We start from the raw sequence: 18,209 nt of genomic DNA, 5'->3' as shown, positions 1-18,209 counted from the left end.
AGTATCTCCTGTAGATATTTATCTATGATACACTTAGTGTCATAATTTAATATTTGAATTAAAGTGTATTTTTTTTCTTAATCATTAGAAACTTGAGTGAAGGAAAACTGAGTTACCTGGGCTTGGTATTTTCGAACTTTAGTTATTTGGTTGGCTTTTGCTTCCATCCTTCCCACTAATGCCTCCAATTCACACTCTAACTTGTCTTTCAGTTCAACAGTTGGTGACTCCTGGATAAGTTTTGCAAGCTGCTGGTGATCACTATATACAAAGCAGAAGTAGAACGTGGTTAAGTTTTCTATGTTTCATGGCTAGGTCTATTATACCTTGCTCATTATGGGGTTACTGCCCCATGTATTTAAAAAATGACTCCATTTTTTGAATAGAGCAAGAAATTTTTTTTTGAGATGGAGTCTCACTCTGTCGCCCAGGCTGGAGTGCAGTGGCATAATCTCGGCTCACAGCAAGCTCCGCTTCCCAGGTTCATGCCATTCTCCTGCCTCAGCCTCCTGAGTAGCTGGGACTACAGGTGCCCACCACTATGCCCGGCCAATTTTTTTGTATTTTTAGTACAGATGGGGTTTCACCATGTTAGCCAGGATGGTCTCAATCTCCTGACCTCATGATCACCCGCCTCGGCCTCCCAAAGTGCTGGGATTATAGGCGTGAGCCACCGTGCCCAGACTAGATCAAGAAATTTTTAATTGAAAATATGAATTTAAAAGTTCAAGAAAGGCACTGGAGGGAAATGGAAGAGTTCTTAATTTCAAGGTTAAATCTTTATATTCATATTTTCCCCAAAAGAATACTGTATATGTAAAGGAAAGTCTAGAGATGAATTTTGTTCTTCAGACACTCATGTCCTAACTTATCAATTAAGTTTAGCTAAAATGAATATAATGTCAGGCACCAGATAATGATGCAGTACACAACAGACCACATATACAACAGTGATCCCATAAGACTTTAATATCATATTTTTACTGTATCTAGGTATGTTTATATACACAAATACTTACCATTGTGTTACAACTGCTTATAGTATTTAGTAGTAGAGTAACATGCTGTATAGGTTTGTAGCCTAGGAGCAATAGGCTATAAGATTAGCACACTCCTACGGGCATAAGGAAAAAAAAATCGCCTAATGATATATTTCTCAGAGCACATCTCTGTCATTCAGTGATGCATGACTGTATATCATAAGTTCTCAAAGAAATAAAACTTAAATATAAACCTTGGTCTTCAAAACATTTAACAGTAAGAGAGAGATTTTACCCTTATTAGTTGTATTTGTTAAAGTCCCAGTAACTTGGTTGGTGTTAAGGATTGTGCTCAGCCATACTTGCTCAACAAAGAAAGTAAGAATAATAAAGTCAACAAGTTTTTAAAAACTGAGGTTTTAAAACTAAATTGAATTAAAAAACAAACAACAAAAAACTCACAAGCTCATTTGCCCAAATTCATCCTGTAAAGTCTGTAAGACTTCTGCCAGCTCCTCATTAATACCGTTGGAGGGAGATGTTACTGACAACTTCTTACTTTTACCACCTCGTGAAGATACTTGCTTTGCCAAAGGAATACTGTTGATGACTCGATCATTGCACAAAGCTTTACTGTGTTGCTTCATCAGATGCAAGACAAGCTGAACATTGGCTACCACGGCATGGCTAGGACTTGTGGACTAAAGGAAGAAAAATGATGAAAGAAGTAACTGAAGTTATATTCTCTACACCACTTTCTATTCCCTAAGCCTAGGTAAAAAGAACTCTTCACCCTTCAAAGTACAGTATATACATCCTAAAATTATTCTGATCATGATGTTCTTCTATTTGAAATCCTCTGATATAAATCCACTAACTATAATGTTTCAGAATGGAAAATAAGGCCCTACATCATTGAGCTGCAACCTACATTTCCTAGCCTCATGTCCTATCATCCTCCACTTTTCTCCATTTTGTGAACAAACCATATTTGCAGATGACATTTTTTGGTGTGTTAGCAACATTTTTATCATTCTTTAAAACCCAGTTCAAATATATTATTTTTAAAGGCTTCCTTAAAACTGCCAGGTAATCAGTCCATTCTCAGATCACCTATAACACTTTTTACATATCTCTCATATCATTTATCATAATATATTTTAATTGCTTTTACATATCGATTTCACCTATTAAACAGTGTACATCCAGGTGGTAGAGACTTGTTCATTTCTCTATCCTGGAATAATAGGAAGCACTAAATACATGTCTATCACATGTGTAAGAAAAACCTGATAGACTTCTCAAAAATATTTTGTTTTTGTTTTAAACACTAAACCAACAATCTCAATGTACTATTCCATTTTATAAATAGATGGCTGGGCTTACTTGGCTCCATAAATATCATTAGATAGCATATTTCAAATGCAGGTTCCTAGGCAGCACTCCAAACTCACTGCAGAGTTAGAGTTTGGAAATTTGTTTTCAAGTCCTCCAGTTGATTTTGATTAGCCAGATTCGGAACCACCATGCTAAGGTAAACATATGCTTTCCTTCTTATCTTAGTTCCCATTGTTAGCTAGCAAATTGAATACAGCAGTATTATATATCACATCCAAGTGGGAGTTTATTACATCAATGCAAGGCTGGTCCACTATTCAAAAATCAATCGATGTAACCACTATTTTGCTCGTAACTTGTAATATATATTTATTATACTAATTACCTATAAGTACACTTTCAGTATGCAATAATTTAAAAAATTCTCTTGTTCCTGTTATTTTTCTGATTATATTAATATGCACTTGACCCTTGAACAATGGAGGGGTTAGGGGCACCGACCACCCATGCAGTCAAAACTCTGCCATAATGAAACTTTATTTTCCTTCAACTTTTAAGTTCTGGGGTACACGCACAGATCTGTTACACAGGTAAATGTGTGCCATGGTGGTGTGCTGCACAGATCAACCCATCACCTAGGTATGAACCCCAGCATCCATTGGGTACTCTTCCTGATACTCTCCCTCCCCGTTGACCAACTCCCCCACCAAACAGGCTCCAGGGCATGTTGTTCCCCACTATGTGTCCATGTGTTCTGATCATTCAGCTTCCACTTATGCAGCTGAGAACTATAATAAAACTTTGCCCTAAAATGTAACCAATAGCCCGCTATTGACTGGAAGCATTTATATTATGTTTTATGTATAAACTATATTCTAAAAGTAAAGTTAGAAGAAAATATTAAGAAAATCCTAAGGAAGAGAAAGTATATCTACTATTCATTAACTGGCTCACCATACAGGCCTTCATCCCCATTATTCACTGTTGAGTAGGCAGAAGAATGGGGTTGGTCTTGCTGTCTCAGCAGTGGCAGAGGCAGAAGGGGTGGAGAGGGTGGAGGGGGAGGCAGGAGAGGCTAACACATTCTGTGTAACTTTACAGAAATATACTATAATTTGTCTTGGCTTTTCTGCTTTTTCATTTCTCTAAAAATGTTTCTATATGATACCAATTATTCTTCCACCATTTGCTTTAGTTTCAGTGATGTATCATAGAAGGGTCTATGTCATAAAAGTCAAAAGCAGGTTGGGCACAGTGCTCATGCCTATAATCCCAGCACTTTGGGAGGCTGAGACGGGTGGATCACCTGAGGTCTGATTTTGAGACCAGCCTGGCCAACATGGAGAAACCCTGTCTCTACTAAAAAAATACAAAAATTAGCCAGGCATGGTGGCGCATGCCTGTTGTCCCAGGTATTTGAGAGGCTGAGGTGGGAGAATTGCTTGAACCCAGGAGACAGAGGCTGCAGTGAGCCGAGATGGAACCATTGCACTCCAGCCTGGGTGACAGAGCGAGACTCCATCTCAAAAAAAAAAAAAAAAAAAAAAAAAAAAAAGTGAAAGGCAGTCTTGAATAATTAGAACCCTTCTGCCAGACTGTCTAGTGTCAATGTGTTTTCTGACATTACTTCCACGTTGTCTTCCTCATCTTGCGGCACTGGTTTGAAAGCACTTGTATCCATCCCAGTTGTTAATTCCTCTGTCATGGTGTCTACTGACTCTTGAATTTCTCCAAGATTTGTATCCTGAAATCCTTCACCTCCAGCCTTCTTTTTTTTTTTTGCCATATCTACAATCTCTTTCATGATTGGCTCTGTCACAAATCCTGTGAAATCATGCATATCATCTGGAGAGTTTTCTCCAACAGGAATTTATTACTTCAGGCTTGATGGCTTTCATGACTTTTTCTATAAAAATGATGACATCATCTTCAACTGTGTAATCCTTCCAGACTTTCATAATGTTCTCTCTGAAGTTCTCTTCCACAGCATTACGAACTCTTTTTACAGTGTATGTAATGTGCCTTAGAGGTCCTTATGCTCCCTGATCTAAAGGCTGAATTAGACACCTTGTGTTTAGGGGCAAGTAGACTACTTCCATGCCTTTGGTGTTGAACTTTCATGTTCCTGGGTAACTAGGGGCAATGCCTAGTATTAAAAAGACTTTAAAAGGCAGTCTCTTACTGGCAAATTACTTCCTGACTTCAGGGACAAAGCATTGATGGATCAATTCTTTTTCTAAATCCAGTTTAGAAAAAGGGTTCTCAACGGGGCATTCTTGTCGTAAACCCAAAGACTGGCAGTTGGGTATATTTCCCCTTGAAGGCTCAGTAAGGAATTAGCAGCTTTATAGACAAGGGCAATCCTGATTGTAAATCTGATTGTGTTTTCACGAAACAGTAGATTTAGCCTGTCTCCTCTTTCCTTAAATCCTGGTGCTGACTTCTCTTCCTTACTTATAAATATCCTTCATGGCATCATGTTTTTCCAGAATAGGGTACTTTTGTCTGCATTAAAAGCCTGGTTCTCCTCAATGATTTTCTTAATGGCATCTTAGGACTCATCTGCTGCCTCTTGGTCAGCAGAAGCATGACTTTTGTCTGCGTCTTGGGAGCACTTCCACCATCATTAGTAGCACTTGACATGGGTCCTATGGTATTATTCAAAGTATTTACTGTATTGTGCTAAACATGATGGTAAATACGAAACTGCTAGAGAACACTTTCTACTGTGACACACAATTTGCTGGAGAGATGAACTGCTCATTTGAAGATGATTAGCATCACACAGCATTTCAAGTGAATACTCCCAACCCTTGAGCTCATCACAATGACAACAGAGGTGGCTACAAAATTATCAGTTGCATAGTATATACTACAGTTAATTTTATACAGTTATGATTTAATACTGCATCTTTATCTATTTACATTTATCTGTACTGTGAATGGTGCCATGTAGTCTGTGTGCAAATCGTTTTTGATAAATTAAAAAAACAGACGTGTACATTTTAAGGTAGTAATAAAACGCACTCGTATTGACATAGTCAATTTTATGCATCCATGACATACCAACTTTTTCTTAGCTTCTGATATTTCTAAGATACAGTTTGCAAGTTTTTTCAAATTGCCAGAAATCTCCAAAAAATTTTCCGAGATACTTACTGAAAAAAAAATCTGCCTGTAAAGTAGACCCACACAGAGTTCAGACTCATGTTGTTCAAGGGTCAACTGTACCTTTTTCAAATGCTTGTCACCACTAACGTATTATATTCCCCATGATTTCACTCCACATTTACTGGGGGTTTAAAATAAATAAATATAAACAAATATAAAATTCAAAAGAACATTTACTTCCCAAGATGCTAGAATGACAATCTAGTTGGAATCGAAACATAAAACCACCAGCAACACAGCTTATAAAGTAGTGTCAACTAGCACAGTTTTAGGCACTTCACTCAGTACTTGTTGATATATGACGATACAGCTTTACATTCAAGTGCTAAAGAAACTTAAGATTCAAGTGTACGTATGACTGCTTCTTGGAGAATTAGTCCTAGATCTGGATGTGAGGGCAAGTAGTGCTATATGCTTATTCAAATATCTACCTGTATCTAAATATAACTCAACAGGATTGATACTAAAAATCCAATGCTACAAACATATTATTTCTTATTTCCTTGACCCCTATCTGAAACGACACCTTCTTCAATTTAGGGTCTCTGCTTTTACCACTTCCTTTCCACATATACTTTATCTACTTTAAGGTATCCTCCCCATCTCTTCCTTGCTTCCCCAATCCCAAAAAACCTCCCCCCATCTCATTTTCACATCACTGTGATCCACACTGGTACAGGGACAGAAAAATGTTCATTCCATTTACAGACATACTTGCAGATGCAGGGACTTAATTCAAGGATCAACACTGTACAAAAAGAATCCAGAGTTTGACCAACTCACCTTCCCAGCTACAAATGGCATATCTCCCAAGCATAATCTATAATGTGGTTGTGCACCAAAATAGTTCCTAGAACTTTTCTGAATGAAAAGAAGAGGAAAACAATTTTATTTTATTCACATGATAATAAAAACTGACTATACATGACTAACTTGAAACTTCAGTTAACTATTGGGCTACTACTTGCCTTATCTATAGCTGGCATTATGATCACGAGCCAGCTCCTAATAGTACTTGTTAGCACGTATCCTAGCCTTGTAAAGGCTGGGGGAAAAAAAGCACTTGATAAAACAACAGTTACATTCTAAGTAGAAAATCAGTATACATATACACAAAACATTGTAAGAGCACAAGATAATGCAGTACTAATAATAATGCTAATTTTGTATGGTGTTCTGCAGTTCCAAAATCCTTATATATTTTCTCACTATCAGGATAAAAATTTAGAAGTATTACTTATCTCCACCTTCTGAATGAAGAAATAGAGAATGAAAGATTTACTCTCTCAAGGTTGTAGTACACCATACAGTTTATGGGTGTTTTGACATAAACTATACCAAGTAATCAGCATTTTGCCTGATTTGGTTCTGTCTTCACACCTTTTCTGGTGGTTTTGACTTCTTTTTTTTAATTCTTCTTGCACTGGGAACACGTGGAGTTGCCTTATCTTCAAAAGTAAGTCTATTTGTTTCTAGACCAGTCTGCAACTAGGAAAAATGAGAGCCTAAAGTTAATGCTGTAGGAATAAAACCGATGAAAGCCTGTAAAAGCCAATAGTAGTATCTAACTGAAAAACATATTATAGCTGTGTAAAGTATGTCTTGAACCAATCTATCAATGATTGTCAAATATTTTAAATAAATACCAGTCTCTCATTTTATCTTGACCTTCTTTGTTATAATCTGTCCTTTCTTCAGTGTGGAACACATTACCTTCAGTATTTGTAGCTACTCCATAAATTCTATCTAATGAGTTAAAGGCAATGTATCTAACCCCAAACCATTGCTTCAATACATTCTCTTTTCAAAAATGGCATCTACTACATTACCAGACACAAAACAGCCAAAGAGCAGAATACATTTCTTCCCCTTCTAAAAAGCCATGCACTTACTATACAAGAAAAAGGAATTGAAAACTTATGTCCAAAAAAATACCAAAAAACAAAAAACACTGGAAGCTATCAGGCAAATGTTACCAAGTCCTTTTCTCTAGAAGCTTAGTAAGTATACTAATTTAAAAATATCCTGTCTTCATGGTAGAAATTCCACAAGCACTTACTAAGAATTTCAAAAAAGGACTGCTCTTTTCACTAAGCCAACTTTCAACTTTCCTTTAAACAAACAAACAAACAAACAAAAACAAAAACAAAAAAAACCTGTCCAGAATAGTGGTTGTTTCAAATCTGCCTATATGTACCAAAACTGTCTGCAGTTTATGAGGACAATTTGGATTGCCAGGTGGCTGTCTAGACCTCATGATTTTGGCTCTTCCAGATTGGGGAAATTCATATTTTAAAGTATTTTAAAAGTTCCCCAGGAAATTATAATGGAGCTAAAACATATATTCAGGACCAGTGGATTCCATAAAAACAGATATTGAGATTATCACTATTACTTCCCACATGAGTGCAGCTTTGGGGTAAAAAAATCTATTCTGTGACAAAGGAATACAGGAAGCATCTATACACTCCCAACACATCTAACATTGCTTTATACACAGTAAATTGACTAGATATAATTCAATGAACAGGAAATTACTACTCTAGAAGACTTATGATGCCTATGAGTGTAAACAGTATACAAGAACATTATTTTGAGTATTTTAACTTCCAGTTTATTTATTCTTCCCAGCAGCTATCTTATTTCTGTGCTAGTTTTCAAACATTTTAAAGCACTTTCATTATTTTTTATTCTCATTTGATCACCCCAACACCAAGAAGATGCAAAATGCAGAACATTTTTTTTTTTTTTGAGACAGTTTGCTCTTGTTGCCCAGGATGGAGTGCAATGGTGTGATCTCAACTCACTGCAACTTCCACCTCCCAGGTTCAAGCGATCCTCCTGCCTCAGCCTCCCAAGTTGCTAGGATTACAGGCATGCACCACCACGCCCGGCCAATTTTGTATTTTTAGTAGACAGGGTTTCACCATGTTGGTCAGGCTGGTCTCAAACTCCTGACCTCAGCAGACCACTATTTAACAATGGAAAAAATCCAGGCTCTGAATAGTTACATAACTTGCCCAACACTAGACTTGGAACCATGTATCTATCCCTCATTGTTCTTTCAGTACAATAATGTTCACCAACAACTCAAAATATTTACTGGTAACATATTACCAGCAACAACTAATTTGGTCCCTATGTGTTGCCTGCTAAATTAAGGAGAAAACAGAAGTACCATAAATTATTTTAAAAATTCATTAACTAAGGAACTTACTAAATTTTGTATTTCATATATAATGTACTCAACACCACAATGCATATAAAGCACAACCCACAAGTTTGTTACAAATATGGGAATGGAAACACAGTGAAGTGGCCAACCCTAAAGAGAAAATGGGCAAAGAAAATTTGTTGGTCAAAAATTAAGCCATGTGGCTATGTAACTCAGAAAGCACACTGAGGAAAAACAACAACAGTCTACAAATTGATCAGAAGGTAAATGTTTGAGAAAGAACTGTATCTGATTTAATAGAAAATAAATTAAGTCAATAAATTTAGAGACGCACTAGAATAAACAAGGTAACAAAGATAACTTTTATATTCCTGTAATCATATATATGATGTGAGCCCAAGACACTGTAGGCATTCGGTCACAGATTGAACTGCAGAGGCTCTACCCTTTGGAATCAAGACCTGATTCTTGCGTTCATCCAAAAAAAGATACATGCATATGTCATAAAAATAAAAGACCCTGGAAGGGGCAGGGGAGTATCTGGGAGGAATTTGAGCAAATAAGCTCATAAGGAGAGTGTCTTCAGTTAAAAACATGAACATTTTATTTTACTGAGTCTATAAGTCAGACTTACTTCAGTAGTCTTGCTATGTATCTCCTGGAAACGCATTTCTGGTTGGTACATATAAACTCAATGCTTTTGTGAATCCACACTGCCTCACCTATTCTATCTGGTGGCCACTGCATGGGATAAAATCCAAAACTAGGAGAGAGGAGAGCTCATTTTCCTCATGTGGTGGCTTCTGTTAACTGCTCTGGGTCATTAGCTACTGGGGCAGCCCACTACCTCAACTTCTGTCCTGGCATCTTGAGGTCACCAAAGAAGAGAAGTACCTATAAGTAGGACACTGAAAGAGGTTTTAAGGACACTGAAAGAGCTTTTAAATATTTCTGATAGTGGCCATAAGAAGTTTTACATGGTTACATACCTTCTTATGTGTATAGTCTCTGATATTATCTAGTCTGTCATTTTTTAAAATGCTGACTGAAACTCCACAATTACAAACATGCTAAAAAACTGTACAAATTTTGCTGTCTATAAAAATACTTGTTCATAATTTTCCACATTAACCTGTATCTGAAAATTTATATGCTGCACTATTCTAAAATATAAATAATGTAAGATAACCAAATATAATTGTTTACTTGTATATAAAAAGCGGTAAGAAATATGAAGAGCCCACTTTCTCACATTTTAACTTACCTCAGCTGCCTTAGCTTGCATGCGTTTCCTTTCCTGTTCTTCTTCATGGAGTTTTGCTTCCAACTCTTGCATTTTTTTCTAGTGATAAAAATATCCAAAGGGATAAGGGTGAAAAATCTTAAGTGTCTGTAAAATTTTAATATAGCAGCATTGGAACATGTAAATTTTATCCTACTCAATATAAGGTGGTTAGATCACTGTAGTAATGGAGGCTGTGAGCTGGATGGCACCCATGATGCTCTTCTATTGTGTTCAATTATTTATCATCTGTGAGGTAGGTGGATAAAATTACAGGTAAAATCTATGGCCAAAGAACATAGCACTGCATGAATGTAAATAGGGATATGGAGGCTAAATTTGGAACTTTATTTTCAGCGGTATTAAATATCTCCCAAATGAAATAATTAAAACTAAAATTAGCTCAGAGAGCAACTTAAACCAAGTGATGCAAGCTTTAAGGATACTCAAAAACATTTACTTTTTTAACAAATATTTTAATTTAAAAAAATGCCCACCGCCGGGGGCGGTGGCTCAAGCCTGTAATCCCAGCACTTTGGGAGGCCGAGACGGGCGGATCACGAGGTCAGGAGATCGAGACCATCCTGGCTAACACGGTGAAACCCCGTCTCTATTAAAAAAATACAAAAAAACTAGCCGGGCGAGGTGGCGGCGCCTGTAGTCCCAGCTACTCGGGAGGCTGAGGCAGGAGAATGGCGGGAACCCGGGAGGCGGAGCTTGCAGTGAGCTGAGATCCGGCCACTGCACTCCAGCCTGGGCGGCAGAGCGAGACTCCGTCTCAAAAAAAAAAAAAAAAAAAAAAAAAAAATGCCCACCAAGATTGTAAAATGTGAACACTCTCTCCAAAATTATTTTTTCTTTTTAAAACTCCAATATATTTCTTCATTATAAGATCATTTTTAATGCTATAAATATCCAGTGATACAAAATAATTAACCTTAAAAAAAAAAAAAACCCTGATATATGTTAACAATAAAAAGACACATGCACTGACTTCTGCAAGGGCCTGCATTGTGGTAAGTTTGTTATACTCCTGTTCAAGTAGATCCAATTTTTCAAGTTGGCTCTGAACATGTGTTAGATCATGTTGTCGTTCTCTTTCTAGAGAAACCTGAAAAACAATATTCAATACAGCTTGATAATTTGACAATCAAAAAAGAGAAAAACACTTAACAGTGGATACTATTCTTACCTCAGTTGCCTTGGCTTATAGCTATTTATCTAATATGTAGTTTTATACAGTGACAATATCTTTATGCTCTGGGATAGCAGGGATTTATTGGACATACAGGCTTCACACACAGACAAATACTTTTAGTTTGGTCCTGTTAAGTAGTTAATCTCTTAATTAGGATAAAAATTACGGTTTTGGCATCTATCTTTTTATATTTCCTTTGAATTCTATGTATAATATCCTTTTAAACTTTTTTTTTTTTTTTGAGACGGAGTCTCGCTCTGCAGCCCAGGCTGGAGTGCAGTGGCATGATCTCGGCTCACTGCAAGCTCCGCATCCCGGGTTCACGCCATTCTCCTGCCTCAGTCTCCCGAGTAGCTGGGACTACAGGCACCCACCACCACACCCAGCTATTTTTTGTATTTTAGTAGAGGCAGGGTTTCACCGTGTTAGCCAGGATGGTCTCGCTCTCCTGACCTTGTGATCAGCTTGCCTCCGCCTCCCAAAGTGCTGAAATTACAGGTGTGAGCCACCTTACCCGGCCCTAAACTTTTTTTTTTTTTTTTTGAAGTTTAGAGTCAAAGATTTATAAAGACTGCCTCCTATATAGACTTTTTTTTTTTTTTGAGACGGGGTATTGCTCTGTCACCAAGGTTGGAGCGCAGTGGCATGATGTCAGCTCACTGCAACCTCTGCCTCCGGGTTTCAAGTAATTCTCCTGCCTCAGCCTCCTGAGTAGCTGGGACTATAGGTGCCTGCCACCACACCCGGCTAATTTATGTATTTTTAGTAGAGACAGGGTTTCACCATGTTGGCCAGGCTGCTCTCAAACCCCTGACCTCAAGTAATCCACCTATAAACCACTACACTAGGATAATTTCAAATATACTAACTCAAGGTCTATTATTGGTGAAAAGTGCCTGAACTTGTAAACTGTGTCTTCAAAATAGGGCTATAACAATAGGTACCATATTAATAGAAATTTGAATGTGACAAATTAATATAAAGCAATAATTTAGGAATTTGTGTGAACTAATTCCCTTCTAGCCACATCTTAGTGGATATTAACAGCTCCTGACATCTATTACATATGCCTAATAGTTGTCTCTGAGATATATATTAGTCAAAACATCTTAAAGTTGTCTTACTAAACTGACCCTTCTCCAGCCCATCCACAGAAATGTTAGACAAACACAGCAGACATAATAATAATATATGATTATTGATGTGGTCTAGCTCTGTGTCTTCAACCAAATCTCATCTTGAATTGTAATCCAAATTGTAATCCCCACATTTTGGGGGAGAGATCTCATGGGAGGTGATTAGATCATTGTGGTGGTTCCCCATGCTGTTCCAGTGATAGTGAATTCTCACGAGATCTGATGGTTTCATACGGGATCTCCCCTGCTTTGCTCTGCACTTCCTTCTCTTGCCACCAATGTGAAGAAGGACATGTATGCTTCCCCTTCCACCATAATTGTTAAGTTTCCCGAAGCCCCCACCAGACATACAGAACTATGAGTCAATTAAATCTCTTTCTTTTATAAATTACCCAGTCTTGGTTGCTCTTTATAGCAGCGTGAGAATGAACTAATACAATTACACAGCAATTTTGAAAGCAAGAAAGGAAAATCTTCAGATACAAAAAAAAAGAGAAAGGAACTCAAAAGCAATGAAAGGATACTGAAGTCAATATCACACAAGGCAATATTGGAGCCAGGATACATAGAATGTGCAGGAATATAAAACTTTAGGCAATGTATAATTCACAATGATCAACAATATCAAGCCAATATAGTAACATAAATCTGAATCAGAACCAGTGATTTTATTTATTGTTTGTAGAGACTTGGTCTCACTCTGTTGGCCTGGCTGGTCTTGAACTCGTGCACTCATGTGATCTGTCTGCCTTGGCCTCCTAAGTGCTGGGATTACAGGTGCGAGCCACCCTGCCCAGCCAGAACCAGTGAAAACCATCAAGCCTAACCAAAGGCAAATTCACAATGGGCCCATAAGGCTGCCCACACAACTGAGGATTTTATTGTGGAATTACCACAATAAATGAAAAAATGAGACCACCATTTAACTTTTCTTTATTAAGTTCCCATTAAAAAAAACAAGATACCATAAGGGAAAATCAATAGATAAAACCAAACAAGATTAACACTTTGAAAACATCAAATAATTTTTAAAAATTGAGATTCATAGTGTTCAAAGAGATGAAGGTATAAAAACCACAGAGTTACAATACATTAAAAGAACAAAACTAAGTGGATGGAAAAAGATCCAAATGAAAATGAAAACATATAACCACTGAAATAAACGCAATAACATAGTGAAGAGACCTACTGCACACAAGAATTAATTACTGAGACATTTTCTCAAATATTGTTGTATGATTGCTCAAATATTTAAGTCTAATTCTCTCCAACGAGAACTGAAAGCTGATTGAGGGTAGAAAGCATATATGGTAAGCCCTCTGTATCTGTGTTTTGCATCCATGGATTCGATCAACTGTGGATTGAAAATATACAAGAAAAAACAAAAAAGGATGGTTGAGTCTGTACTAAACATATACAGATTCTTATTCTTATTCTTGATATTATTCTCCAAATATAGTATAGCAACTATTTACATAACATTTACATTGTATTAGGTATTATAAGTAATCTAGAGATAATTTATAGTATATGAGATTGGGTGTAGGTTATATGCAAATACCACACCATTTTATAGGACACTTGAGCATCCATGGATTTTACTATCCACAGGGGTCTCAGAACCAATTCACTCATGGATACTGAGGGACAACTGCCTAGTATTTCTTTTTTTACACTGCAGAGCATCTAGCATAATGTTAAGCATATAAACATTCAAATTTTGCATAATAGAGTTAAGATCTCCACAAACTGTAGCACTGATAATGAATGTAAACTCCAGATTCATAACAGAAAAAGGAATAAGTTCTAAAAAATATACACAAGGCCAGGGACAGTGGCTCATCCCCGTAACCCCGGAACTTTGGGAGGCCGAGGCGGCCTGATCACTTGAGGCCAGGAGTTTGAGACCAGCCTGGCCAACATAGCGAAACCCCATCTACACATAAATACACACACCAAAAAGTTAGCTGGGCATCGTGGCACGTGCCGGTAATCCCAGCTACTCGGGAGGATGAGGCATGAGAATCACCTGAGCCTAGGAGATAGAGGTTGCAGTGAACCGAGATCATGCCACTACACTCCAGCCTGGGTGACAGAGTGAGACCCTATTTCCGATCAATTGATCAATCAATATATTTGAGACTGATGTTGCGATATCTTGTCACAAATGTGCGGGTTACCTAAATATGAAGAGCTCTGGTGTAAGAAAGCACAAAAATGTTATGCTAAATAACAATTCTGAAGAGTTTTACAAAGTAATCTACTATCTCACTTGAGTGATTAAACAAATTTCAGAGATATAGAGTTATATGGTTATTTACACTTTTTATAATGTAGACTCAAAGAAGCTAACATAACTTTAAAACATCTCACAACTGTATTTTTACTATTTAAGTTAAACTCTACCAAATACAATAATAACAACAAAAAAAGCCAATCACATTTTTCGATTTCATAACTGATGCCAAGAAATTTCAGTCCTGGGCTATAACAGCACCATTAGTCCTCACCAAAAGAAAAAAAAATCTTTATTTAATTAGATTTCCCCGTAACTAACTGTTCCTGAGTATCAATCTGTGAGGTGCTTTACTTACTTGTTTCTCTAACACAGATGTCCTCTCCATTTCTGCATGCTTTATCATATTTCGCATGTATTCCAATTGTTTTTCTAATAGATTGCATTTATTTTCTGCAGCTAACAACTGAGATGTCAGTTCTAAAAAGAATACATAAGAAAAACAGATATCAACTCACCCATAAAATAGTTTTAACAAGCTGTTAACAGGACTTGAATCTACCGTGTATACAATAAAAACACCTTCCACAGACCTAGAAACCTTTTCAGATTACCAAAATCATTCTCTTTCTACATGCTAGTAAAACTGGCCTTGCATTCACTAAATAAATACCATGTATGATAACAGCTCCTGATAATGCATTTTGATAATTTGCTCCTCAAAATGCACCTGAATACAATGCAGTTTTGTAGTACTTGAAGATACCACTACAAAACACTAATGTAGTATTTCTTTTAGAATACTTAATACTGCACAACACTTATTTTGATAGAATTTAATTTTCTTCATAAACAAACCTTGATTGTGCTTTGATTCCTCATTCTTTGAATTCTCCCTTTCTTGTATCTGTTCATCCAGTACTTTCTTATATTCAATTGTTTCTCTAGACAAGGTTTTCACACTTTCTTCTGCCTGAATCCTCTCAAGTTCCAAGCGTCGAATCTTATCTTGAAGATTCTTAAGAGCAGAAAATATGGCTGCCAAATACAAACACAAACGTGGATGCTATAACAGCATATGTGGAGAAAGTATATTAAGAAAGAATAAACTCATCTAAATAAAAGATAAAATTGATGGGTGAGTCCAGTGGAGGATCATTCTTTGGGAACAATAAAATGTTAATTATCTCATGTTTGTTTTTTAAGAAATCAATTTAAAGACACTGAGTGGGCCAGGTGCGGTGGCTCACACCTGTAATCCTAGCACTCTGGGAGGCTGAGGTGGGTGGATCAACTGAGGTCAGGATTTTGAGAGCAGTCTAACATGGTGAAACCCTGTCTCTACTAAAAACACAAAGATTAGGCGGGCGTAATGGCGGGCACCTGTAATGCCAGCTACTTGAGAGGCTGAGGCAGGAGAATCGCTTGAACCCAGGGGAGGGGTGGAGGTTGCAGTAAGCTGAGATTGCACCACTGCACTCCAGTCTGGGCAACAGCGTGAGATTGTGTCTCAGAAAAAAAAAAAAAGACAATGAGTGTTTGAAATGAGTTCAAGTAAAAGCCCCATTACTATGGTAAAAAAATTGCAAAGACTTTTAAATAAAAGTGGTAAAAAATTTAGCCATCATACAAAGTTCACATAACAGTCCTAAAGTACATTACTGTCTTATTAATATATTACTTATTAATTAAAATTATTAGTAAATATATTAGTAACTAGTAACTAATACTTAATACATTTTATTAATAGAAGCACATATAAAATCCAACTGTAGAGTTACAGTCGAGTGCAAATAAATACTATTTTTAAAATCTGCATTTTAAGTACTTTCTAAACTCCCCTTCAAGTTTCTGATTATAAATTATGTTGACTGCAGTAAATGTAGATTGAGAAAAAACACGCTGAAAAATAACCAATAATCCTATTACACAGAGATAATGACTGTCATTTGGTTCTTTAAATTTTTTTCTGTATGTGTAAAATAAATTGAGACAAAATGTATGTAGGTTTTTTCACATTAGCATTATTAAATCGTGAAAATTTCCTCATGCAATCTGTCTTAAAAGATTTTCTAATGATCAATAATTAAAAACTAAAAAGTTCAACTACTGGCTCAAAGAACATTCATAGCCATTCTAATGAGAAAAATATGCTACTTCTAGCTATTTTCCATTTCCATTATAGTATCTTTTCGTATACGTTATTGGCCCATTTTCTCCCTTTCATGAATTTCCTTTGCCTGTTTTTGTACGGGAAAAAGTTTTCTTCATTTTATTATCTGCCTTTAATTCTAGTTCTGATGTACAAATGTTTGGATTTTTCACAGAGGTATACCTAACATTCTTTCCCATCATGGCTTTTTTTTTTTTTTAATACTTTAAGTACTAAGGTACATGTGCACCACGTGCAGGTTTGTTACATATGCATACATGTGCCATGCTGGTGTGCTGCATCCATTAACTCATCATTTACATTAGGTGTATCTCCTAATGCCATCCCTCCCCCCAACCCCCACCCCACGACAGGCCCTGGTGTGTAATGTTCCCCACCCTGTGTCCACGTGTTCTCATTGTTCAATTCCCACCTATGAGTGAGAATGTGCAGTGTCTGGTTTTCTGTCCTTGTGATAGTTTGTTTAGAATCATGGTTTCCAGCTTCATCCATGTCCCTACAAAGGACATGAACTCATCCTTTTTTATGGCTGCATAGTATTCCATGGTATATATGTGCCACATTTTCTTAATCCAGTCTATCATTGATGGACATTTGGGTTGGTTCCAAGTCTTTGCTATTGTGAATAGTGCTGCAATAAACATACGTGTGCATGTGTCTTTATAGCAGCATGATTTATAATCCTTTGGGAATATACCCAGTAATGGGATGGCTGGGTCAAATGGTATTCCTAGTTCTAGATCCTTGAGGAATCGCCACACTGTCTTCCACAATGGTTGAACTAGTTTACGGTCCCACCAACAGTGTAAAAGTATTCCTATTTCTCCACATCCTCTCCAGGACCTGTTGTTTCCTGACTTTTTAATGATCACTTTAATGGCTTAGAATTGTCTTGGCAATGCGGGCTCTTTTTTGGTTCTGTATGAACTTTAAAGTAGTTTTTTCCAATTCTGTGAAGAAAGTCATCAGTAGCTTAACAGGGATGCCACTGAATCTATAAATTACCTTGGGCACTATGGCCATTTTCACAATACTGATTCTTCCTATCCATGAGCATGGAATGTTCTTCCATTTGTTTGTGTCCTCTTTTATTTCATTGAGCAGTGGCTTGTAGTTCTCTTTGAAGGGGTCCTTCACATCCGTTTTAAGTTGGATTCCTAGGTATTTCATTCTCTTTGAAGCAATTGTGAATGCCAGTTCATTCATGATTTGGCTGTTATTGGTGTAGAGGAATGCTTCTGATTTTTGCACACTGATTTTGTATCCTGAGAGTTTGCTGAAGTTGCTCATCAGCTTAAGGAAATTTTGGGCTGAGATGGGGTTTTCTAAATACACAATCATTTCATCTGCAAACAGGGACAATTTGACTTCCTCTTTTCCTAACTGAATACCCTTTATTTCTTTCTCCTGCCTGACTGCCCTGGCCAGAACTTCCAACACTATGCTGAATAGGAATGGTGAGAGAGGACAACCCTGCCTTGTGCCAGTTTTCAAAGGCAATGCTTCCAGTTTCTGCCCAT

The 18,209-nt window shown here is 37.0% G+C and overlaps 1 protein-coding gene across 6 annotated transcripts in view; it reads right to left on the bottom strand.

Annotated features, from left to right (window-relative positions):
• The window catches only part of CEP57 (centrosomal protein 57), a 44,550-nt gene that overhangs the window by 5,300 nt on the left and 21,041 nt on the right, over window positions 1–18,209 (bottom strand). For 4 of the 6 annotated variants that reach the window (XM_077964224.1, XM_015115503.3, XM_015115501.3 and 1 more), the window contains 8 exons: window positions 15,375–15,554; window positions 14,875–14,996; window positions 10,941–11,057; window positions 9,929–10,006; window positions 6,870–6,977; window positions 6,273–6,350; window positions 1,443–1,681; window positions 117–261 (listed from right to left, as the gene is read on the bottom strand). In XM_077964224.1, the coding sequence (XP_077820350.1) occupies window positions 117–261; window positions 1,443–1,681; window positions 6,273–6,350; window positions 6,870–6,977; window positions 9,929–10,006; window positions 10,941–11,057; window positions 14,875–14,996; window positions 15,375–15,554 (1,067 nt within the window). The remainder of the gene's footprint in view (window positions 1–116; window positions 262–1,442; window positions 1,682–6,272; window positions 6,351–6,869; window positions 6,978–9,928; window positions 10,007–10,940; window positions 11,058–14,874; window positions 14,997–15,374; window positions 15,555–18,209) is intronic. The other 2 variants (XM_077964225.1, XM_015115504.3) reach the window with 1 other exon arrangement.

Source organism: Macaca mulatta, chromosome 14, assembly GCF_049350105.2.
Source record: "Macaca mulatta isolate MMU2019108-1 chromosome 14, T2T-MMU8v2.0, whole genome shotgun sequence".
In the NCBI taxonomy this organism is placed as follows: domain Eukaryota; kingdom Metazoa; phylum Chordata; class Mammalia; order Primates; family Cercopithecidae; genus Macaca; species Macaca mulatta.
The sequence above is the reverse complement of the archived record's forward strand: the minus strand, read 5'-3'. Positions and strand labels throughout refer to the sequence as shown.